The sequence below is a fragment of the Linepithema humile genome, chromosome 8 (assembly GCF_040581485.1).
Source record: "Linepithema humile isolate Giens D197 chromosome 8, Lhum_UNIL_v1.0, whole genome shotgun sequence".
NCBI lineage: Eukaryota > Metazoa > Arthropoda > Insecta > Hymenoptera > Formicidae > Linepithema > Linepithema humile.
Genome location: NC_090135.1, coordinates 8,442,950 through 8,467,989, shown reverse-complemented (window position 1 = coordinate 8,467,989; position 25,040 = coordinate 8,442,950). Strand labels below are relative to the sequence as shown.

The window sequence follows — 25,040 nt, the reverse complement described above, 5'->3', positions numbered from 1 at the left end:
AAAGAAAAAGTTGGAAACTACATTTGTTCCGCGACGTGCGCGTAAAATTCTAATATTCCTGCTGTAATTTTTTCACCTACAATAAAAAGATACGAAATCAATATTAGAAGGAATATCATTAAACGAGAAATAATAGAATAGAACATTCTATATAACGTGTGCCGTCAGAAAACAGGTTGAATATTTTCAGACTTATATTCATATTTTCACGTTCATCTGTAATTTACTTAAAATAGAGGAAGATATTCGTATAATATTGGTACGGGGAGACATTAAATGCGGATACATAATGTATATATGGAAATCGTAACGCGGATACCGTGAATTAATACACTAATCCAAAAGTAGATCGTGCCATTTTCCCGTTATCGCAGTGACCAGCGTGGAAGTCCCCAACGACGATATCGAATTCTTGCCGCAAAATATAATATCAGTCCATTAACATTCACGCGTTATTAAGAGCATCACATCGTATTGAGTGTACCGCAATCCAATAATTCCTACACACAGATTTATCACATGATCCTCAAAATGTAATCGAAGAGGATTGAATGATACTGATATCTAGAAAATAATTCAATGAATGTGATAGTACAAGTTATCTCTTTTTCTATTTTTAAAACTAAAAAAAAATAGATAACCGTTCCAAAAATTTCGTCATTTAATCGTTTTGCTTTAATTTTACAAATAAACTTTATTTCCTTTAAAAAAATTATTTTAGTATTTTAAATTCAGAAATTCAGTTTTTATTTTCCAAAAATAAACTTTGATAAAAATTGCATTTACTCTTTGTTTTAAATTATAAAACCGTGAAAAATATTTACGGGCCAAACTGATTGCGAGATGTATATTGATATAAAGATGAAAATTTTTTCGACAAAATGTATCAAATCTAACATTATTTTATTCAGTTTTTATTATTATTCCGACAAAGACAGATCTCAGAGCAAAACGGATTTTTAGCTGCTTAAACGGGACGTGTCAGATCTATATGCCGGCGACTTCTCTATACTCATACCAAGTAGTCTCATAAATACGCGTCACTCGAAGTCGTCTCCTCCCCTTCGCGGCGGAACATTTCACCGCGATTTCACTAACCGTCGTTTCGCAAATCGAAACGCACAACAAGTATAGAACCGAAATTCGCAGCTATCTGTCATTCTCATCACCGCCCACATGCTAAGGGCGCCGATGCCCGCAAAAAGTCGACTCTTGTCTGGCGTCGACTCACGCCCAATGTCCGACGTCGTCAGACCAGCGTGAAGTCCAGTGTTGCCACAAACAATGTCGAAATATCAGATCTCAAAAATCAGTGGAACAAGAAAGCACTTTCATGCATTTCCCTCAAACGCACGGTTTTTCTCGCTACACAGAATCTATCTTGATGGCTTCCAAGAATTTCGAAAAATGGAACAGTAATTCGAAAACTAGCCTTGGGATACATTTACTGCTTTTCACAATTTGTTTTTGTATTTGTGTTATGTGAGTAGTAACAATACTTTCCGCGTTCTTCCATTTCTTGCGTCTTTCCTTTAGTTAATGCTTCAACTATTTGCTCTTTTAATCCTACAAATACCAATTTCTTCGTTGTTACATAAATTGCACGGAGGACATAAGTTATTGGCTACGTCAATCACATTATAAGATTGAAATTATCGTTCTACAAACACTAGATAGAAAATAAACAAAATATTCTACATTTGGCATCTCCAACGAATCTCGTGGAATTGGCACAATGTGCGAGAGCGATGCGTGTGTGTAAGCTGCGAATCTGTAGCATGTTGGACGTCATAATTAGAAATCGCAACGTCGCGCGAATATTAACGACGCAGCCTACATTTTAACGGCTGGCCCTCCTTGAAAAATGAGCAGTAATATCTCACGCTGGCCGGAATACACAAGAAGTGAGCGGCGACTCGCGTGACGCATGATCTCGTGCGAAACGAGAAAAATAAAATAACATCTCCGAAAGCCGAAAAACTTGGCAAATTATAACACTCCACAAATTAATATGTTATAAAAGAAGATGGAGTAAAATGGTTCGTGTCATCTAAAAACAAAGTATAAATTCCATGTAATGAACTAAATTTAATCAAATTAAATTTCACTCCTCACACATCGTGACTGTTCTGCAAGATTTATTGTGTCAGAAATGTCAGGTATAATTTTTTCTTTATTTTTATACCATGTTAGCATTATTAAAATAACGCGATGTCTCCTTACCAATTTATATAAATTATTAGATATGTATAATACTCACACATGATTTAAGGTTTTTAAATAGTTTTAAAACAGATTAAAGTTTTTTGTATAATTATATTCCAGCATGTATAAATTTATGCAAAGATACATGCAATTTTTGTAAAGCTTTGTATTGTAAAAAAATATTCTATAAACGTCAACTATGCAAAAACAATTGAAGCGGTTAAAATATTCAATGTGTTAGTCGCGTAATACTCGTTAGTGTTTTAAAATACTTTTGCCTACATTTTCGAAAAAGTTTCTAAAATAGATCGGTATTAAAAGTGCAGCAAGTTTTGCATAAATTTTATGTAGGGTCGAAATAGTGGCCGGACGGTTTAATCATAGACATGACCCAGCTGACGAGACGTTTTATTTCCGGCCGATCGACGGACGCGGGTCATTAAGATCCGGGGCGAGGCTTGCACATTGTGGACGCTAAAGTTTCTAATTATGACAGCCAGCTGGTTAGACACTCGCATCGTTGCATCCGAATTTCCCAGTGTCGCCGTCATTCGGTCACGCCCCATGTAGAACTTCGCGTTTCCTCATCCTGTCAAATGCGTCTCATAAACGCGGCGGATGAGGAAAGTTCACTTTTCGAGTTAAGCGGTTGAATAAACAATAATCGACTCGTTGCAACTCAAGTTCGCGAATGTTTTCTTTTATCTTTATGATATAGATCCGTAGGATTTATTATTCCGCAAAAGAAAAGCTGTTGATAAAATTGCCGAAATCAAAGATTGCTCTTTAGAAACTCCTACCTTTTTGTTTTGAAACACTCGTGCATACTAATGCCCTTATACTCTCAGCAAGTCTGAATTGAATTTTCAAACTTTTTCTTAAGAGAGAACGCTCCTCGTGATATTTTTCCAATATCAAAATAATTACCATGAGAATAGTATTGTCGCACGGTGTGGATATTAATTAAGAGAATGACAGAATTAATAAAATAATGTACTACATTTAATAGAAATTCTTATTGTTTTCGAAAATTTCTTCAATTATTTTACCGCAAAAAACGCAGTTCTTCTTTATCGGCTGGAATAAGATTCTAACGGAATATAATTCTAATTGTAAGATTACAATCTTGAGTAATTATACGAGGAACATTGTAGCGAAATGAACATATGGTTAACTGGCGTCAGCTTAGGAGCCTCGCTAGACCATATTGCCGAGATAACAAGGCGGCCGGTTAACGCGGCGCTTTTTGCACTCGCAATGTCCGCGCTTAGCGTAGCGTATCCACGGCTACTTGTTGACCGTGTTTCTGGGCAGAGTACCGCCGCTGCCACAACGTCGTCCGGCCAGCCAGACAGTGAATTATTGTCCGGTTCTGTACCGGAGCTTCCCTCCTTCCCTCCTTTCCAGCCCCTCTCCGCCCCCCTGCTATCTCGCGCGCGAATCTGCGAAATTTATTGCCCGTAGCCGCGAATGATACGTAATTATGCGTCTTTACGTACCTACCCACTTTCAGCTCCCGCGATCGTGACAAAATTACTGTTGAGTTCCCCTTTGTGTTGTCCGTGTTCCCCTGCCATTCAATACCCCCGGCCGCCTAACCACGGCTTCGCATCTTTGCTGGCGAAAGATATTTATCTTTTTATTCCCCGAGACTTGCGCGCAGCGTTTTTACTTCCAATACGAAAAAAATTTCATCCTTTCAAGAAGAGATCAGATTACGGACGATTATGCGATTTATTCGCGAGAGCAATTTATCGACTGACAGAGCAACAACACTTTCTAAATTATCAGCGATCAAAAAATGAGAGAGCCCGAAGTATAATCATAATATTTCGTTTCTCACATGACCTAAAGGCTTAGCCTGTTAATGTTATTTAATGCCGCGGACTAAAACTTGCCGATAAATGACGTTGCTCTATATGCACGGCGAGTCGGAAACACTCTACATCTTATCCCAGCTTACAAGTCAACACCAGAGCGTTTATAATCGTTCCGAAGAAAGCCCAGGAGGAACATTACGGTAATCGATACCGTTTAAAGTATATCACCTCGAAATCGTACTCCTGGGATCTCCAGGAGGGAGGGCGGCGCGTTCGGTTCTCTTATAAATTTATGCGAGCCGGCCAACGAGCGGGCCGCATCCGGCGTAATTCTGGCGGCGATTTTAAGAACGGTTCGAGCTTCCTGAGTTTAACCGGGATTAAATCGACGCGGGGACTCATTGTACGTTCCTTATCGCGCCAGGGCCAGGCACGGCGGAACTCGCTCGACTAAAGTGCAATAAAACCAATTAGGCGCGGCGCGAGGAACGGGAGCCCCATCTCCCTCCCGAGTGTGTGAAAGAAGTCCGGGAAGACATGAACGCGGTATAAGAAAGTCGTTTGCCACTGGCAAGACGCCAAATCAATTTAAAAGTTCATGCTCGTATTCTGCCGGTTGACGCGTTCGGCTGAAGAAGCGCGCGTACGTAGACGATGTCCTGAAAGAAGGACGAAAAGCAGAGAACTTTACAGACGTGTGTGATTTTCAGACAAGATTTAAACAAAAGTTGAGTAACAAGATATCTATTCAAAATTTCGAAATTTTTTAGAATTTAAACGTGCATCTTGGGTCTTTGGATTTTTATATTCTTGGTAATAACGTTTTTAAATAATGTATAAAATTCTGAAAATAATTTATTTCTTCTAAAAGAATTTAATTTGATACTCCTTTATCATGCAAACTATTAATTTATAAAATTACAATATGCAGCATTGCTTGTCAAAAAATAATTACACTAAAATTCTTTCCTGTATTTCTGCTATATCATTCTCTGAGAACGAGCTGGGTGTTTGAATCGCGAATAAAACTCGGCGAGTCGTTATCGCAGATCGAATGATGTAATGACAAGCAGAAAGGGCCAGTGGCAGAAGCGATAGGCGCAGGTACCGAGCGAGCCGAGAAGGTACGAGTCGGAACAATTAAACTCACTTCATAATTTCTCAGTGGCGGGTGCTCGAGCTTAATGAGAAATGCGCGTTCACCGTGAAACGGATCGATCCGCGAAACTCGTTCGCCGGCAAAGCGAAAACACCCATTCGCGTGCAAAACGAAGGCGAAAGAGATAGATCGCCAAGCATGGATAGTCTTTCTCCCCAGTCTTCCTCCTCGAGGCGGAGGAGACAAGCCTGTGCAGGCGATCGCCGACTGTCAAAAGTTGCCGGTGCTTCGCAACAGCATCGAACGTTCCCGATCGGAAAACTTTCGTTTCGTGTCGAGCGAAACAATTTCGCCGCCCGACATCATCGGGCTAAATAGCCAGTTTGTTTTCGTCTTTTAATGAGAAAACGCGTCGGGAGTTAGAAACGCGATGTCACGCTTACGATTCTCTCCCATTAATTTCGCCAAATGAGTTGTTGAAACCGAACATAGTAATCGGATTCGATATTTTATGTGACAGCGAGAAATAATTAGCCGAGAGAGGTATAACTTGACAATTTAGATGAAGATAGAAAATTAGACATTGTTCCTCGATATACAAAATTAATATTAATTGTTTGAGCTAAAAATAAAATTGTTTTAAATTTCTCAACAAAATTTTTAAATGATGAATTGATTGTAGAATTGTTTTGCCATCAAAATATCAGAGCTTCGTATTAATAGCGATTTATTTTCTTTCTTTAATTAAATTGTCGGCGCGATAAGTAATCAAATAGATGTAACAAAATCTAAATCCGATATATATGATTCTTCGTAAATTCTAGATTCATATTCTATATTTCGCAAATATCCAATTCATTTTCATAAATGCTCGACTTTATGCACCATACATATTACTTTTCATAGATTCTCTTCATACATTGTGCATTCCACATACTTATGCTTCTCGTATCTTAGAAAATTTCAAGTTCATGGATTTTCATCTCTTACAAATTTTAGATTCCATTGAGCCTATATCTCACAAGCTCAATGTCTCACAAATTCCCTACATTCAGACTTTATGTTTCACAAATTTAAGTTCTCGTAGGATCTACGTCTCGCAAATTTCACGTTCTATTGATTCTATATGCAGGCTCTTTCGATACTGTAAACTTCCACACTGTTCCCTTTTGTCTGCGGAGAATAAAATATCCGGGTCGTTTATATTCCTAACTAATTGCTTTCTTTTGCGGTGCGAAAAATCGCTCGATCGTTTCTCGGTTCAGCCCCCGAAGGACTCGCGAATTTCCTCTCGGCACGCGAATTTTCTGCATGCATCGTCTTCGCTGCGGAAAGGAAGAGAAGGAAGGAGAGGCCGAAGGGAGTCAATACCTTTCCTTTCGGCGCGGTCGGCGGCAGTGGTGGGGGAGGTAGATTTATAAGAAGGAACTCAGGTCGAAATCTCATGCAAATCAATGCAGGCCGACGGGGATGTGGGGCTGCGGCGGGAGGGGGGGAATGTTGTCGATCGTTCTTCGTAGATACATGTAGATACGGCGCGCGGCGCGGAGAACAGAGACGGAGGAAAGAGAAAGAGAGACGGAGCGCGGGAGGGGGGAGAGGGTTGGAACGTAGGTGTGTGACTGTATTATATATCCCCTATCGCTGGTTTATGCAGCCATAAATAGCGTTTATACGCTCGGTAAAGTATTCCCGAAGCACCAGCGGGCCCCAGCCTTCCGCCTATCCGCTATCTATTCTATTATGCCTCGACATAGTACCTAACTACATCTACCCCGACGCCGCCGAGCGCTCCGTGCTTCTCACACATATCCGCTATTCCCATTCCTTTTTCCTCCGCGCCCTCCGCGAATTCTGCCGCCTCGCGAATACCGTCTCTCGAATTCTCATGTCGCGGGAATGCCACTCGATATATCCGCCATCGCGCCCGATCCACCGTCAGGAGGTTGTACCTTCTTCCGAGGTTATCGCTATATTTGGAGATAGACGCCGCTCTTATCCGGCCGCGACTTCGGCTCACGACTCGCAGCGATTTGTCAAGGAAATTCGCGGACTTTCCTCGAAATTTTCGAGACCAGTTGGCATTGCGCATCGAGAATGCGGACGAGTGTCACGCTGTTCATTATTATTACTACTATTGTTATTATATTCTTGACACGTCACACAAAAGTTTTTAACAGAACGAGTGCATTTGTACAAAAAGATGTCAATCTCAAATATTTAATTAACAACATGATAATTGCACGATTGAATCAAGTGAATTCATATCGTACAATAACATCAATAATATTTTTTAAGCATAATTAACTAAACTACACTTTTGAAAGAAACAAAAGAATTTACTACTCTTAGAAGATATAAAAATGTTTATTATTCCACGATTTGAAAATAGTTCAAACTTCTAAGTTGGATAAAGTAGATTGTAGATAATGAAGTATATTTGGAGTCAGGATTTTGTTTCTGTAATTTATTCCGATAATTATTCATCGTACGGAAAAGTAAGCGCAGGGTCCTTATAAACCCGAGTCGACATAAGAGCGCGAAGGCTCTTAAGGAGGCTACGGGCGGTAGAAGGCGGAGACGATAGATGAAGAAAGTGGGATTGCTGCGAGACACGCGGCTTGGCGTGTGCTTAGAGCCGAAGCAGGGTTACGTTAACTTCCGAGTATACCCGGTTGAGTTTATTGGGCTCTGAATATACTCTCCCTTCCTCGCGCCCTCTCCAGCTGGCGCGTTGGATGTGTAACGTGTATTCGATCTAATGCATTCTCGCAATAAACTTTATTACCGTGTTGCTTGCGTGGCTGTACCGCTTCTATGCACCGCGGGCTTGAACAACACCGATGCATGCGTCGATCCGGTGTGAGTGGGTGCTGCTTTAGTCTTGGCCGGAACTTGCAAGCCGATGCTATCACGATGCTGCGCGCCAATGGAAACGGCCCTTCGTGGTAATCCTCTCTTATCGTTCCTATTGAGAATGCGTTAACTGAGATTCGCTTTTAGAGTCGATGGCGTTCGTGTTGGCTGATCCTAATCGCGATTAATTATATCTTCTTTATCCGCGCGGAATGTTTAACTTTCATTGCACGTCAAGTATTAATAATGATGGTGTTTGTTAACTTTCCGTTGTTTTTGGAAAGATATTCAATTATTTCTTCAAGAATTTTATTTGGATTGCACAGCTGAATATCTGCGAATTTACTTTGAATCGTATATTACAGTTATATTTAAGATGTTAGAACTGCAACTATTATCATGAATTTATGTTTGAATATCATGTTGTCTAAATTGTTGATATTACGCTGCTTATCGATAGCTGCTGCAACGTGGGAGACGAGTAGCATGTTGTACGGTGTCCGGCATCTATGCCAAGGACCGTAATACCATGATGGAACGTCGAATTCGAATTTCGCAGCGAACAAGCTCTTTGCGACACGTGAAAGTTTTGCTAGGTAAACTTAGCCTTATGTAAGCTGCACGGTTAGCGAATCAACTAGGTGGCAGAGAGGCTGTCGGGTTGGCTGTACGGCTGGTTTGTTGGTTAGCTGGCACGGTGGACTTGTTGTTCTAACTTCGCTCCCTTCGGCAATCTCTCTTCTCGTATCTCGCTGCACCTCCCCCCCGCCTGCCCCTTCATTTTTTCTCTCCGCTTCTCTTCGCTTTTCTCTCTTTTTTCTTCTTTAATTTATCCGTCTTTTTTGCAAATCCCTCCCATTCTTCCTCGCATGACTTGTTCCCCTACTCTCACTTGGCTGACTGTCGCGGTAGTCAAGCCACCAAAAAAAAAAAAAAATGGTCATGTAAATTACCTCGAAGAACAATGGCCACCCAGCAACTCCTCTCAATTCCTCTTTTCTCGAAGATGCAGCCTGGAGCCGCACGATCGCCGTCTATTAGTTGGTGTGGCTACTTAAAACTTGATGCTCGAAACTTTGCTGCTTTCGTGACGATCGATGACGCAGAACTCGTCGGCATGTTGGCGAAGTCCTATCCTACGGAAAGTTCGGGAGTGCGATTGAGCTTGGAACACTGGTTAACGAAGCTTTTATCTCGTCCGCGTCTCGTTCGAAAGAAGAATTGAGAGAATTATTCGTCATTAGCCTCTGGCGACAGTAAAACCGAGCAAGGTTCGATCGACATCGCTACTCATGCTAATTCTGAACTTTGCTTTTCGTGTTAGCTCTATTATGATTATGATACGTTAAGTCGCGATAACGGCATTTTGTTAATCACTGCAGGTAAACTTTCTTAATTTGGCACTTGACGCGTTTGTAAACTTCAGGCTTCGATTATTCCTTGGGCGAAATTATTCAAAACCACGACTCAGTGCCGATTCAGCGCCATTATAATACCTAATTAGCCACTCGCGAGACTTGGAGCGCTGATCGACGATTCGGGGACCACATTCTCCGGCTTGGCAAACTTGCCCGGCACTGCCAGCTCGCTCGCTTTGGCGAATTAATTATTTCGCGTCACGCCTCGCTCCGATGTTTATAAAGCGTTAGACGCCATCTTGCCGAGGCAACCCTCCGCTCTTAAATATGCGATTACGCGATCAACGGAGAGTCGCTTGTCCTCTCCGCGACTCTATCGTCGTCTCGTCTGATTTATCTTGAAAGGTTCGATTAATATTAACTTGCTTCAACGACTAAAGGAATACAGAAGATGTTTTTAAATTTACGTGCATGCGTGCTTGGATCTCTGTATATTTCCTTACTTATACTTGAAGCAGAAATTATAATATTGACGTGTAATAAAGTTTTATCAACATTTACGATTATATTACAAGATGATACAATAATAATTATAATCTTTTTTAGACGATTATTCAATATATAAACTAGAATACACATTGAGATAAATTGAAATATGTAAACTTAATTAAGATAAATTAATAATATGCATCCACTTAAACATAAATTAAATTTTAGCTTAGATAAACAACTGCTTGCTTCGCCGTATTAAAAATTTGCAACATTGTTTCATTAAAATATTACATCGTGGGAAATGGCAATATCTTGCTCTTTACGATGTTACCTAAGAAATTCTACAGCATTTTACAGTAAACAAATGAATCTATTTTCTCAGGGAGATTCTCTCGGAAACTGCAGTATGACAAAGTCGCGGCCATTGTTCGTTCACGCCGTGGCAGAGAGATAAAGGGACGGCGAAGTATAGTCGCCGGAATACCTTTTAATTACGTCGCCGCCGCCATTGCGAGATCTCGCGGAAATATGCGGCGGTGGACGTTTTAATCTCGCGGTCACTTAAAAACTCCTCGCATAGATCCCGCTGTTATCTCGACGGGCGGATCGGAGCCGCATTCGAGAAACGGAGTAAAACCGCCCTACGAAATTTAATAAGTTCCTTCGACGAGGGTCGTAAGTTCCTTGCGAGACCGGTGGAAACGAGTCCTTCGAGAATCGAGGGGTTGCTAAATTTAAGGGCGACCCTTTATGTTTGCGTTAGACTGCAATTCATCGTTGGATTGCAGTTTGCCGCAGAGACTGATAAATCTTGAGAATCGATACTTCTCGTATGTCGCGCAAATGTGTACTTAATCAGTCAAGAGTAAAATTAAAATACTTCTGAATAATAAATAGCATAGCAAAGGCTAAAATCTTTTAATAAAATAATTCAATAAAAATAGATTAATTAATAAGATGTAGGAAAAAGTTTACGAAAATTGCATTATCATTAATTCACATCGTTTAAATGATTAATCGCATAGAGAAGAAAATTTTTTTGTCCTCTTTCTTGAGAAGTTACAGTTAATAATGAAAGTAGTTTTCGGAAGTTTCCCCGTTTTTTAATAACGTAAAGATCAAAAGCAATGGTTCAGGAACAAAGTATTATATATTTTTTACCATCATCCCGCCTTTGCGTAACATAAGATGAATAGTTGCTGAATTTATCTGTCCCTCCTATGAAATTTCCCCGAAAAACTTTCGCGGAAGCGCGCTTCTCGAATTCTTCAAAACTCGTAAAACTTTGATATTTCGACCATAAAAAGAGGCTTTCATCAAAAAATAAGAGCTAAATAAAATTACAGCGTGAGACACGATGCTTCAGTGAGCAATAAGATATATAAAAATCGCTATCTTGCCCTGTAGATAATGGCTGCGTTGCGTTTAATCGCTTCCCTGGTTCTGAATTCCTTCCTAAGCCGCGGCGATCGTTCCATTACAGGGATCTGCTTTTAAAACAATTGCTGGTGCAATGAATGTCAGGAAAAGGAGCGAGAAGTAACTTTGGATTTTGGTATCGTCGCGCGAAATAATCGTACGGTGTAAATTCTGAAGCGGGACAAAACGCGGTTGGCCATTTCGCGAGAGCAGAACCTAATCCTGCGGAGATACGTGACTAGAATTGCTCTTTGACCTTCCCGTAGTGGTCCAAACGGACTAGCAGCTTAGCATTTTCTCTCCTTCCAACCATTTTGTCTTCTCTATTTGCACGAAGGAACGTTCGGAATACTTTTCCGTCGCGTTGAATCAAACGACCAATAAAAACATTAAAGTCGTGATGGTAAAAAAAGTTCCATGAGAATACTCTTATTTTATCAGCGTACAATTTGTTCTTCTATCAATATTCATATCACGTTATATCAATGATTAATGTATTTAAATACTAGATAATTTCTCGCAACAAGTTTGATTTGCCAAAAAGAATGCACAAATCTTGGCAGAACTTATTTCTTCGTTTAATATGAATCTCTTTTTATAAAAATTTAACACAGAATTTACATTTCATCTTTATGGTCTGAAATCTTTTAATTTAATTTCACGCTGCTAATTTTCTGCTCCTTCATAATTAGATATTCTTCCTTAAGATTATCTCAAGCTCTCCCAAAAAGGAGCGGATGTCCCAGTTGCCCAGTTTAAAAGTAATATCACACTTTGAGAGATAAGAATGACCAAAAATGTCTCTTTACATTCTGGCTTCCATACAATCCATTTCTGCCTTTCAAAACTTAAAACAAAGTTCAAAGCACAAAGACGCGGTGACGTTCCCGTCATCCAAAATAATTCGAAAGCGGAACTCGACGCGCTTAAATTTGGATGACTTCCAACGATGTTATCGAAACTGACAGCAATGTTGAGTTAAATTTATTCTCGGTACGGCACATTGGTCATCTTGCAGGGGAAGTCGTTAATGAGAGGTATCGTAAATACCTTCATTAGTACGAAAATAATTAATCTAAACTTAGAGTTGTTATTATTTACAGTTTGCTGTAAATAAATGTCACTCTCGTTCTCCTCTCACTCCGTATTTTCTAAGTATTGCATATTTCCCATAATTTATTCTCGCTTAGCAATAAACAGACAATAATTAATGAAATACGTAAATGATAAACTGGAGCTCACAACGAGCAGAGCACGCGCGGAACATTCGCGAGCTCACAAGGCTGCGTCGTTCTACCGTCCTCCACCCGCTGATAAATGTATTTTAAATGGGCGTTCGGGTTCCATTAACGTTAAACGCGAGCTCCGCTGCGCGCCAAAGTCAAGCGGACTAGAGATACTTTCGAGAAATCTTACGATAGCGGCGCAAATCCGGTATAATTCGCTGCTCGGGCGTTAATGGCGTTAGACCTGTCGGGACGGTAAGAGCCGCTCTCTGCCTCCTTCGCTTAACTTCGCTCAACAGCTATTCCCATTCATGCCAGTTCCATTAACTTACTATCGGAGGAATGCGATGTCGGTCTTAAAAATGCGAGGATTACACGTTCACTTCCGAATTATTGCATAATTTTTTACGTCACTACGTATTCAAATTGATTTGAAAGATTATAATTATTGCTTTATTTCATTCATTAATTCGGAATGTTTTTGTAAAAAATATTATAATAGCCTAACAAACTTATTTTGCTTTGAGTTCATTTTTCTTAAAAATATTTTGCAATTATCCAAATATCTGGTAATTCTGGTTTGCGTAGATATTCTTGAACACTTACGAATCGTTTAAATATCCTATATTTATGAAGAAATTGCACTTTTCCTATCTATTATCTCTCTGTGACATTATATTTCTATAGAATCTCAAATTATTTAATGTTCTATAATTATTTGTAGGAAATAAGCCAACAGCTTGACTAAAGTTATTTCAATTAAACATGTGTGATATTTCGGAAATCAGTCGAAATCGATACAATCTCGACATTCCCCAAGCAATAATCTAATGCTATACAGGATCCATTCGCAATATAGCTTAAATTAATCTCGTATATCTTGGAAGATGCCAACGCGAGAAGTAAAAGTGGATAATCTATGGTGAATCTGGTGGAACGTTTCGAGTATTAATTTTCGGTATGTTCCGACATTAGGTTTCCCTCGTTCCCATCTGGATATATACCTCGGCAAGAGGTCGTCGTTCTTGGCTCTGGACCAATCGTCACATCGTTGCTACCCGAATCGCGATAAGGTTTCTGGCGATGAACGTGTACCGAAACGTCGCCTGGAGTTATTCTGGACCGTCATTTCTCACTTCCGGGTGATGCCGGTAGACGGATTACACCTGTCAGTCTGCAATCGTCTCTTCTCTATTGAATTTCAAATGCAGAATACGAGAAAACACTTGGAATCGTGTATTTTCAAACTGTTATATTTACAAAAGGTGAAATCGAAAATTGAAAAAAGATCTTGAAAAAAGTATTTTAAGTAGAGAACTTTTAGTTTCAGAAAAACTCTTTTTTCTAATTAGTTTTGTTTTCATCTAATATTACTCTTACAAAATTGGAATAAAAATTTAATTGAGCATCATATTTTTCATTTCCGGCAAAGAATCTTTCGCTAATTCAATTGAAATTTCGTAAGATGAAAATTATTTTTACTTGTTCAACTGCATTAGTAAATTTAATTTCAATAAATAACTATTATTTTCTCATCTTTTATGTAATTTATAGACGTATTAAATTGGACGAGAAAATTCTGATGGTGTATTTGGCAAAATTCCATGTCACGAATACATCAGTAAAAATAATTCCTTACTCGACGACGCATCTTTGTGCTTGTTCTTCCTATTCGCTCATTCCATTCCCTCCCTTCGCGGTGTTCTAGCTAGGCGAGCACTCTAACTTAGCACTCTGATAAGTGCGCGTCTTAATTGCAGCGAACCTGCTGCAACGCTTGAACTCGGTTTCACTTAATACGCGAATTTCAACTTGATTTATTGATAGCCTCCGCCATGAGTATTCTAGAAGCACTAAGAGAAGGAGATGGAACTCGGTTTATCACATTGCATTCTCATTTAAAATACGCTCTTTAGAATAGTTAAGTAGAAATACAATATGCAAATCATATTTAATCAAACTGACAGATGCGAAAAACAAAGTTAAACTTCACTACACAAATTTTCGGACTAAAGTGCAACTTATTAAACATGTAAAAAATTGTTTTAATTTTTGTTTCTAGCGAACAATTTTTTACAAATTGTTATAACACACATTTTTTAATGGATTTTCCATTACTAATATGCCAAATTTTTTTATCATATATATTATCATAATATTATATTTTTCACAAATTAAAGCTTTCGAGATAAAGTAAATAATGAAACCATATAAATTAAAGTTTATATCAACATTTCGCGATTTTTGTAGCTTTGCTTTTCAAATTTTTTCAATTTCTTTTCTTTAATAGAAAAATCTCTAATAGAATAATTCTTGGAAGGACAATTCTCTCTTTCTTAAGAACATTTTCTTGGACTTAAAAAACACCATTATCCAGCCGGTATGGAGAATAACAATGAATTTCAATTAATGGCGGGGGAGCTCGCGCTAATCCTCGAACAATCGCTCCTCGGGCGCCGATCGCTTCGCAAGCGATATCGCAGACTCGTCGAGTTCGAGCTAATTAAATTCCCGTAATATCATATCTGCCTTTCGCACACACGGCTCTCAGAGAGACTTCGATCTGCGAAAATATCGGAGAAGAGGCTTCCCCAACCGGGAGCGGCGCGACGAGCACTCGTGAAAGTGTCCGCTAAAAGTACTCAATCGGATGGGCGAAACGTATTGCCAATTTCGGACGAGCTTGTAGACAGTGTCGGCCGTGGCAGATCTACAGCGTGTAATTCGCCGGAAATTCGGCGGTACCATCTGCGCGAGCCGAATGGAAATCGCGACCGTCGCTTGTACAATCGAAGTCTGAGCTATTTCGCGCCGCGGCAACCGTTGAATAGAGAACGGCGCAATGCCACAAATCAACGTTTAGAATTTTGACTACTGCAATGTTTACCTTATAATTTATGCAATGACGTGTTTATGCATGCGCATAACGCTTAACACACTACTACTATCTCATCGATGCAGTCCATAAATATCATATTTGCGGATTGGTCGCCGAGTATTCATTGCTAATTCGGGCACATCCAGATACAAAAATAGACATGTATTATTAACGCGACACGAGTTTCCGAATATTTATTTTACGGACGACTTGTATGACTTGCGCACGAAGATAAAAATAATAGCGGATGTTATCCGCCACATTTTCTTTTCTCGAGCAATTAAAAATAGAGGAAACGTCTGATTTACATTTATCTGTGTCAAGTCGTCATCCGACAAACTGTTTAAATCCGAACGAGCGATATATGAGCCGCGTACATTACAGCCAACTTGTCTTGTAACATTTACATAACATGTCTTGTAACATTATTCCAAGTTACATTGTAACTTCGAATAATGTGATGTAAAGACTGCTCTAATATCACACAATGATTATTAACTTATCGATCACATTTCAAGAAATGGCAAAAATTTCACCGCACGCGATTGTCGTAAAGTAAATTAGAATTTTCTCTTTGTCTCGACGCGTCGTTATACCAGCAAAATGATGCGCGAGTATCGTGACCCGTTGCCGAAGACGCGACATCCTTGCTGACAGGAATCTCATCCCGCGGGTAATAGAGAGCGAGGACTCCTCTTTTTGCCCGGAGGTATCACGGCGCCATTAATATAGTCGTGGGAGACGCGCGCTAGACTATCTCTCTCCCGCTCGCTCTTGCCTGCCGGGAACAGGCGCGCAGTAACTTCGCGTTTATTCAAATGATGCTTTAGGTTGAGCCTTGAGCGTCCTTTCGCGCAGGATAAGTAATCCTGGCGTATTCGCGGGAGGCGTAACTCGAGGAAGAAGCGAAGAAAGAAGCGCGGCTGGAGATCGGAAAGGGAGGGGGAGGGGGAGAGGCACATTCGAGGGTCAGGGATAGGACAGCGAGGGGAAGGAGAGAGAGAGAGAGAGACTGAGATAGAAACGGAAAGATCGCGAAGACGAGAAGGGAGCAAGGTAAAGGAAGACAGAGAAGATGAAGGGACGAGGAGGAAGAGGCGGACAAGGCCATTCGTTTCAATGAACGGTCCTCCGGAATGGGGGAACCGCCCCTTCGCCTCTCTCACCCCATATTCTCCCTGGCTCCTAGGGGATCCGGGGAGATAGGATAGGATAGAACTCGGTATATAGGACTTTATGCGAGTCTTCTCTGAATAGAAAAACACTCGAGCAGAGGCCAGCGTGCACCGTGTTCGCCTGCGCTTCCCTTCCTCTACGCCTCCCGCCGTCTCTTCAGCTTCCCTGGCGTCCCTTCCGATTCCTCCCTAGCGTTGAATCTCATTTGAATGGAGCCCGCCACCTCGTCGTCTCTTCTTCTTCCGTCGTTGACTATCGCGTGGATAGTCGGTTCTGGAGCTTCCTTATGATGTGGCGACCAATATGCTCCAACCACGACGCGACGCGAGACGAGCGGTCCCTCGAGAGAGAGAGAGAGGGTATGAAGAGGCGTAGGGAAAGTGAGGGTTGCATCCGTAGATTCGGAGGGGAAAAAAAATTCTAGATTAGCTTCGTTCGCCGCGCGATTTTTCAAAGACCATCGAGATTTTTAGCATTTTGATCTCTTTAAGATTGCATATCGGTGAAGCGAAAATTTTAGCCAGTTTTTATAGTTGGAAAACTTGGAATGTGAAAACACGTTAAATCCAAAATGTATATTTTGTGTCTTTGGAAAAATGTGGAGTGAATATGTTAGTTACTAAACGTTGCGTTTTGCGTTAAGAAATGCTTATAAAACGTAAGTTTGCAAACTCGGCAGAAACGCAGCATTCTTTTGCCGAAGAAAACCATGCTTGGCACATTACCAATGCAAAACGCAGTACAATACATGCCACTTCGGCAAATTCACCGCTCGTAAACTTCTTAACCGTAAGTTCTTCCGCTTTATAGATAGAAATTCAAATCTCGCGTCTACACAAATGTTTTTGATTACAAACATTTACATTATCTATGAGAGGATTTTTTTTTAGAAATTATATGTATTAGACGAAACGTGAATTTGTTTCTGTCAATTCTATTTGTATATGCGCTCAATTAATCAACTAGCTGTTACTATAACGAGCGAACTGCAGTTCTTTGTTTTCGACGCCATAAATTACTGCATTCTTGAAAGAAGAGTTAAAGAAACTTACAAGTAAACATTCCATTTCCTCCGAGCACTACTTCATTCGGAGTCGGCAACATATCGCTCCGGCTTCCGTTTGTTGCCATTCGGGGAGCAGCGAAGAGAGTTCTGGCCTGAGTAAGCTAGTCGCGTCATCGGCAAAGGGCCAAGGCACGAGCGTACCTTCCAAGCAGTTGCAACGGTTGAAATGAGAATGCGGGAGGGCCGAGGGCCGCGCGTGAAAAATAAGTTGTGCTGGAGAACAATTAAGGAAATGACAGCCGTAAATTTCGGCGGATCGCGGCCACGTTTTAAGAGCGTCTTCTCGCGAGAACGACGAAATTGCTTCCATCAATCCGGGAGCCGTGACAAATTAAAGAAGCATTGGCAAGCTCGTCTGGTGAGGTACACCTCCCCCTAATTTAACGACATTTTTATGCTAGGCCGACGTTTCGACGGCGAAGTCAGAAAATTATCAAGGAAAATTATCAAGGAACCGTGAAAATTAAGATTTATGTTTCGGAAAACTTAATTCTACAATTAGAATTTCGAATATTCTAAAAAACAATATATTAAAGAATTTTTGAATATTTTTTAAATTTAATAATATTTTATATTGTACTGGTAATTATACGTATATATTACAGGACTAAATTAAAAAAGTATTGCTACGAATATATGTGGCGCCAAGCAAGAAAGTTAAAATTAGTTTCTTGAATTATTACGAACGAAAGTTTATACAAAAATTAAGTAAAATTTATATCACGAGATTATAATATTTAGAAGATATATGAATAATATTTTATTCAAGTATTATTTCTACATAGAATTTAAATCAACTAACAATTTCTCTCTTGAATATCTCAGCAAAGGGTTACAAGTTTCAAATAGCCAGAATAAATTACAATAGTTATCGTCGTTGCTTTTCACGTGCGAGTTTCGAGATCTTTTCGCGGCGGTATCTTTGACAATCTCGCTTTTTCCTCTCCTAAAAGTTTCTCGGATTAAATGCAAATTATAAATCCATTAAGAAGTTGTTCAACGGCACGCTTCGATAATGCTCTTTTTATTAACAAATTCTTATTTCCGGCGAGGAGGATGATGACGTAATAAACGGCGATGTCGATATCTCTAGTCTCTAGCCTAATTGTCTTTTAAATGTTTCGTCATGAAACGAACATTAGCCGGCGTGGTTGGTAACAGATTCTCGCTGCATCGCCTCCTTAAGAATTCCGACTTGGTGTCACTAATTAACAGCGGAGGGACCGTAATTTATGCGTAAAGCTCGTTACCAAACAGGTGGTGCCCGGCGGCTAATGACCCGGGGATACCAATAATCCATTGATTAATGCCGCACGCTGAATTAGCAAGTTCAGTTATTCCGTATTTTCCGCGCCTCGACAATAACAATTACTAAACACTTCAAGCTTTCATGATTGCCAGCCGTCCGTTCGCGTTTCGCATGAAAAATACAAGCAATAATCAAGTTACTTTATTTATCAAACTGTTTCGTTCAATTTACATCGTCCGTTCTTTAACTTATGTGTTTTTTTTCAACGAAATATCGTTATTGAATTTTTATTGGTAAACATGTAGTTGTACATTTTTTCCGTTTTTTTTTTTTTTTTTTTTATTTAACATTTACGTGTATGAGAAAATCTTTTAGAGAAAATTGATAAATTGCTGTTTTGTTTTTCTTTTTTCCCCCATCTTTCTCTTCTCATTGTTCAGTTCGCACATTGTATTTATCATTGGAATTTTGATTAGCGATCAAGTTTGAAGTTGGATAATACTGACGTGACGTAATGTTTTGATTCTGTGACTGAGAAATTCCAATTTCCGCGAGTGGAGGAAATAATATAAATAGGAAGGATAAGTAATTCCGGGGAATAGCTTTCTTTCACATGTGTTTTCTAATTTGATTTCAAATTATAGATTTAAAGCAAATGTCCTTAGAATCGACAGAGTTTTTATTAATGTAAAGTTTGCATAAATAATTTTCAATAGTTACTAGTATATAAATTAATAATTAATTCTTTAATTTTGAAGTAGTTGCAATTTTAAAAAATTAAAAATATATTTTAAAATATATATTATTAAGTAATATTATTTTATGTAACTATTTTAAAACATTTACTCCGAAAGATGAAAGAGTCGTTGCTAATTACAAAGAATTTGTTCTGTATAAAGGATAGCAATTATGTACAAAATGAGTTTCCTCGGGACGGCTATTTCCAGTTAGCGTCACTGCTTCGAGTAGATTGCATATTTTAGATCGTACATATTCTTTTCTTTTGTGAATTTTATATGAGCCATCGAGTATACCGTAATAACGCTCAGCACTAAAGGTATCTGTATTTAGCTTCATACATTGCGGCGTATCGTAAAGCTACGTTGGGAATTTATTGAAGCTCATTCGCGCGCGCGCGCGACCGAACAGACAAGTAACCGCTGAACATTACGAAGTCTTTCGAGCGGGCTGGATGAAACAGCGTATAATTAGATAAGGTGTAAGACGTATTTGGAGCGCGGCCATGCTGGCTCGCCGCCAGTGTTCGGCCTTTTGCTATAAACCTACGAAAAGGGTCAAGGGGGTGTCCCTGGTGGAAAGGAGCGAGAAAGCTCTACATTGGTTGCATCGATCGCATTGATTATGTGATAATATGCGTGCGATTGGATAATTCTTCGAATAATTAAAAAGTCAGAAAGAAGATTAAAGAATGAGATTTGATTTTTTTCGTGTTTCTTCTTTCGTATGTAAAAAATATCAATATTTTCTAAGAGCTGTTTTATTTATTTTAGGAAATTATAATATTTTTCTAATACTCTCAAAGTATAAAGTTATTGGATTGGATCCATAAAATTTGATGATGAAGCATTTAAAGGCATTTGCCTTTATCTAATGTCACTTTTATTTTAATTCTTTTATATTTTGCGACACTAATTTTATTGTCATTTATTTGCATCGATAAAAAATGATTGTTGGACAATCTCATCATAGTAAATGCATAATGTATAAAATTAGGTACCATCAAAGCTAGGTCGTACTAAGCTAAAGCTTTACCTTGGACGCACGCACCGCGTTTATCAAGCTATGCTAACGGAGGATTACGCTCCGAAGTGTCGACTCGCGTTGTTATCTACTAATTCCAATTAGTGTCAGCGATCTTCTGCGTTGCCTTCAGATTCAACTTTGCTTGGCAGATGCGAAGAGCTAATTTTGGTTTTCGTCGCGATGTCATCCTTCGTTAAGAGACATTTATTTGCGCGAAAGACATACTTTTTTTGAATAATTGCAAAAATATGTCAAATTTCGAAATATGATAAAAACACTATTTTAAATGCAAACAAAATAAGAAGTATATGCAAAATTGAGATATTGTATCAGCGTTCAGGTTTTAATTTCGTTATCAAGAATATCTGTGTCATTAAATTATTTTATATAAACTAATTAAATCATTTTATTGTTTCAGAGAGTCTCAGGGAGTATTTCACCAAGTATGGAGACATCACAGAAGTCATGGTAATGAAAGATCCCACTACACGACGGTCAAGGTAAGCATTTTATACATTTTATTTTGTAGGGGTTTTGGTGTAGAGTTAATTAAAAAATAATATGAAAGAAGACAGAAGTTAAATACGGCCGTGACCGTATAATTCGTTAAATAAATAATATAACGTATCGTCGCCTATCGAGCGATTACTTACGTACGATTCCTACTCGAATCCGGGTACAATTTTTCCGCGCTATCACCTGCGATAGTCCAAGATTCCGAGTCCGCACTACTAGCGACTCTCGGAAAAACTCCGTCTATCCGTCTCGTGTTTACGCTAATCATTACACCTTAAGCCCGATTCGCAAGTTTAAGCCTGATTCTCAACAATACAGACGATTTTACGCCGACCAATCTGCTTCTTATATTATCGCCTTATTAATCTTAGACTTAATTATTTTTCGATTATTCTTTCGCGAAATAGGAGAAGACTTATATATTTCTCAGAAATATCAGTTTATGCCAACCGAGAAAGTATGTCAGGTACATTTTCAATCTGGAGAATCTGGTCTAAATTCAAATGACCTCGTCGAAATTCATAGCGTCAACCACGTGTCAGTCTTCCTGGAATTTTCGTTAGATTCTTCTTTCCTATCGTTAAGCGCAGAAAACGCAAATATGATTGACGCGTCAAGGTTGCTTCTGCTAAAAATAAGTATACCGATCGGTATACTTAGCTCGTAAATTTAATTCTTACATTTTTCTTTGTGCTTTTAATCTTGTTCCACGAGAAACAGAGGAAAATTATGACAAATAAAAATAGCGGTAAAAAAGTAATAGTGAAATTTCAGCAAAATTATAATATTTCTCTTGTGATAAAAAAATACAGCCAAAATCGTGACAATAAAGCAAGTTTAGTAATAATAATAAATTATCACTTCTCGAAGTAATAATGATGTTAATAATAATTTTAACAATAACAGTTAAAGTTATAATTGTTAAAATATTTGAAATTAAGGATTAATACTTATATTGTAAGATACTCGCAGTATTGTTTTTGACACTCGCTACAGAATTAATTCCTTGTGCTGTCTGCATCACGAAGTAATGCGCAGCATAATGATATACAGTGCGCTGCGAAAATCGAGTTTCGAGTCGAGTGTCGCTGTTAAGTAGAAAACAGAATAACACCGAAGCGGATGGTAAATGCCAGAGCACACCAGCATCAGAGTAATTACCGGTTTTTAAGTAGAGGAAACGAGGGGCGAGTCCGACGATGAGGGTCGAAAGAACGGGGACGGTGAGAGGGTCGAAGGGGTGCGTTCAGCCGCTATATACAGTAGACTCTGCCGTGAAAAAGGAACGCGCGCGTCTTATCGCTTATCGAATGTAAAGCCGACAATGTTTTATCGTTGTGTAATCAGCGAAAACGACAAATGGCGAATTCTTCTTCTTCTTCCTTTTATATTAGGGCTTCGCCCTGTTATTCCCAACGTGCATCTCAGTTTTGAGAGGATGACGTCGTTCAGCTTTCGTCGATAAAATCGCGAATTGTAATAGTAATTTTAATGGATGATACATTAGCAGTAGAATTGTACTGTGCAATTATCGACTTTTTAACATTTTCATTATCGCTGCAATTTTAATTTTAATTTCTGCAAATTTCACAATGCATAGGCCTCCTATTATAATATTCAAGTCGCTAATACTCGCTATTATCAACTGAAGTCTTTACATTATAAAAGCGCGCCGTCAAAACGTTTGTGCAACGATAATCGCAGTCGAATTGTCGCTGTTTAAATTGCCGTCTCTGGCGCTTATGCGCCAGTTACCTTTCGTACCGTGCATTTCTCCGTCTAATTAATTGGCCAGAAACTTTCGGGCCGTGCCCGCCAACCTTCTCTAATTATTCGTTCCTTTCATTCCCGCGGGAGGAACCGGAGGGGAACGAGGTCGGGGCGCGGAAGAGAGAAGGAACTGCTGGACAACAAAACGAAACAGGGGACAACTTACTTCCGTCGAGTTACAAAGCGCAAGCAACAGCCGAGCCTATTCGCACCCGCTTATTAAGCGAAAATAAAGCTCACAAAATCAAAGAGCATTTCCCATTCCTTTCGAGCTTCTGGCATTCATTCGCGACTTTCTTTCTCTCTCTCTCTCTCTCCCTCTCTCAATCTTTGCGAATCCACCCCATTCCCGTCTCCCTTTTCTTTCGTGTCTTGGATAGTTTGAAGTCCACTGACAATTAAGAGTTTTGTTCTCCACTCCTACCACCGGCGAGCTCGTTATGAACACATCGGGTCGGGTAAGTCCGTTCCGCCGACGAAAAAGCCGAAGATCGAGATTGCAGCGCCCGAAGATGAGTAGAAGCAGCTTTTTAGTCAGAGATGTAGAATTAAACATGGGATGATTAATGAAGATTGTTTCGCAACGCTGTTTGCAATAATCTGACAACAAGTATCGAATCATCTTTCTTGAATTTTAGATAAATTGCATCTATTTATATATCCCTCTAAAATATAATGTAATAAATATCAAAGGTACCGTAATAAAAATATAAGAGTACAAGTGATAATTTAGTAAGAAAATCGATTTACGCTGCACGATTCGAGATATATTCGCGAGTTATCCAAGATTAAGTAAGATGCGCTGTCGATAGATTTAAATTTCTTTCACCGTGGTATACCGGGAAGCTTCTCGGATGGGTGGAGGTCGTTTAAGGGTTGAGCGCAACAGAGACGGCGAACGGAGGAGGCAGAATGGAGAGATAGAAGGGGCCGTCTCTCTCTCCGGGAGCTGGGACGGTTGAATCCCTCAGCGCCACGTCGTAGCTCATATCTGCCGCAAGGGGACGCGGATCCTGTATGCAGGGGTTGAGGCATGGGGTTACTCTGCGGGTTGTAAATTAATGGTTAGCCCGTGGCGTGGTGGGGTTCGGCCTAAGGGTTCTGGTTGATCTATGGGCGGCATGTGTGCCAGGTCAAACGGGCCTTGCCCACTGATACGGGAGCGAAAATCTCTTTCTCTTTCTCTTCGTCCTCTTTTCGCCTCGTTTTCTCTCCCTCTTGCTTTGTTATTCCCTTTCTTCCGGTTACTGCGGAGTGTGTAAAATCGATAGCAGTTTTGATCAAGTTATTCGCTATGGATAAAAACAAATTTGCAAATGCATAAACGCGAATATTCGAAACAATGTTCAACTTGTAATATTTAATTTGATTAATTTTGTATATATTTACGATGGGATACATCGAGTGTGACTTATTAAGTCAGGACTGTTTTAAATACTATTGATTATTCCCGAAAACTATTTTTTAATAAACTAATATTGATTTGGGATTAATCAAAATCAACGTTTTAAAATATTTAATATTGTTTTCACTCGAGAATGCTTCTAAAAATATGACAATTCTACTTTCATTTCCGAGCCTCGTTATAAGATTCTGTCTCCAAAATATAGAAATCTTCTTTTACGTGTTCTATGCGATGGCTTGAATTTGAAACGCTCAATCGCAGCGCGCCGAGTCGACGGTTATTTCATTTGTGTTAATCTTCATATGCGTTTTTAGAATATAAAAGTAACGTGATGCAGTCGATTCAATCGCTCTTTTACGAGTTTTCCAAACGGTCGTAATAACAATGAGATCCCGGCTGCGTTGTATAATGCGGATATTCGAGAATGCAGTTAACTTTAGTGCTTTTGGAACCGTAAAGAGAACCAATGCGTTGGAAAATCGATAATCCTTTGCTTATCTTTCTTTCTATCATTGATCATTTTTAACGTAATATTTGAGCTGCAAATCGAACGCATCGCAGTATCCTTATCATACATATATTTCGTAGACGTTTGCTTTACGTTCTGTTTGATCGGATCGATATTCGGTCATTATTGTTTTATTATAAAGACGCATCTACGGTTTAGAGATTTTAATCTGCGTAATAATCTTCCGAGATAGATAAAGCGTTAAATCAGCAAGATACTTATCTTTGATGGAT

General features: G+C 39.4%; 1 protein-coding gene across 10 annotated transcripts in view; it reads left to right on the top strand.

The window, feature by feature from the left end:
* The window catches only part of Rbp6 (RNA-binding protein 6), a 581,361-nt gene that overhangs the window by 219,948 nt on the left and 336,373 nt on the right, over window positions 1-25,040 (top strand). For all 10 annotated transcript variants that reach the window (XM_012364145.2, XM_067360265.1, XM_067360264.1 and 7 more), the window contains one exon: window positions 21,027-21,108. In XM_012364145.2, coding sequence (XP_012219568.1) covers window positions 21,074-21,108 — 35 coding nt within the window. In that variant the 5' untranslated portion in view covers window positions 21,027-21,073. The remainder of the gene's footprint in view (window positions 1-21,026; window positions 21,109-25,040) is intronic.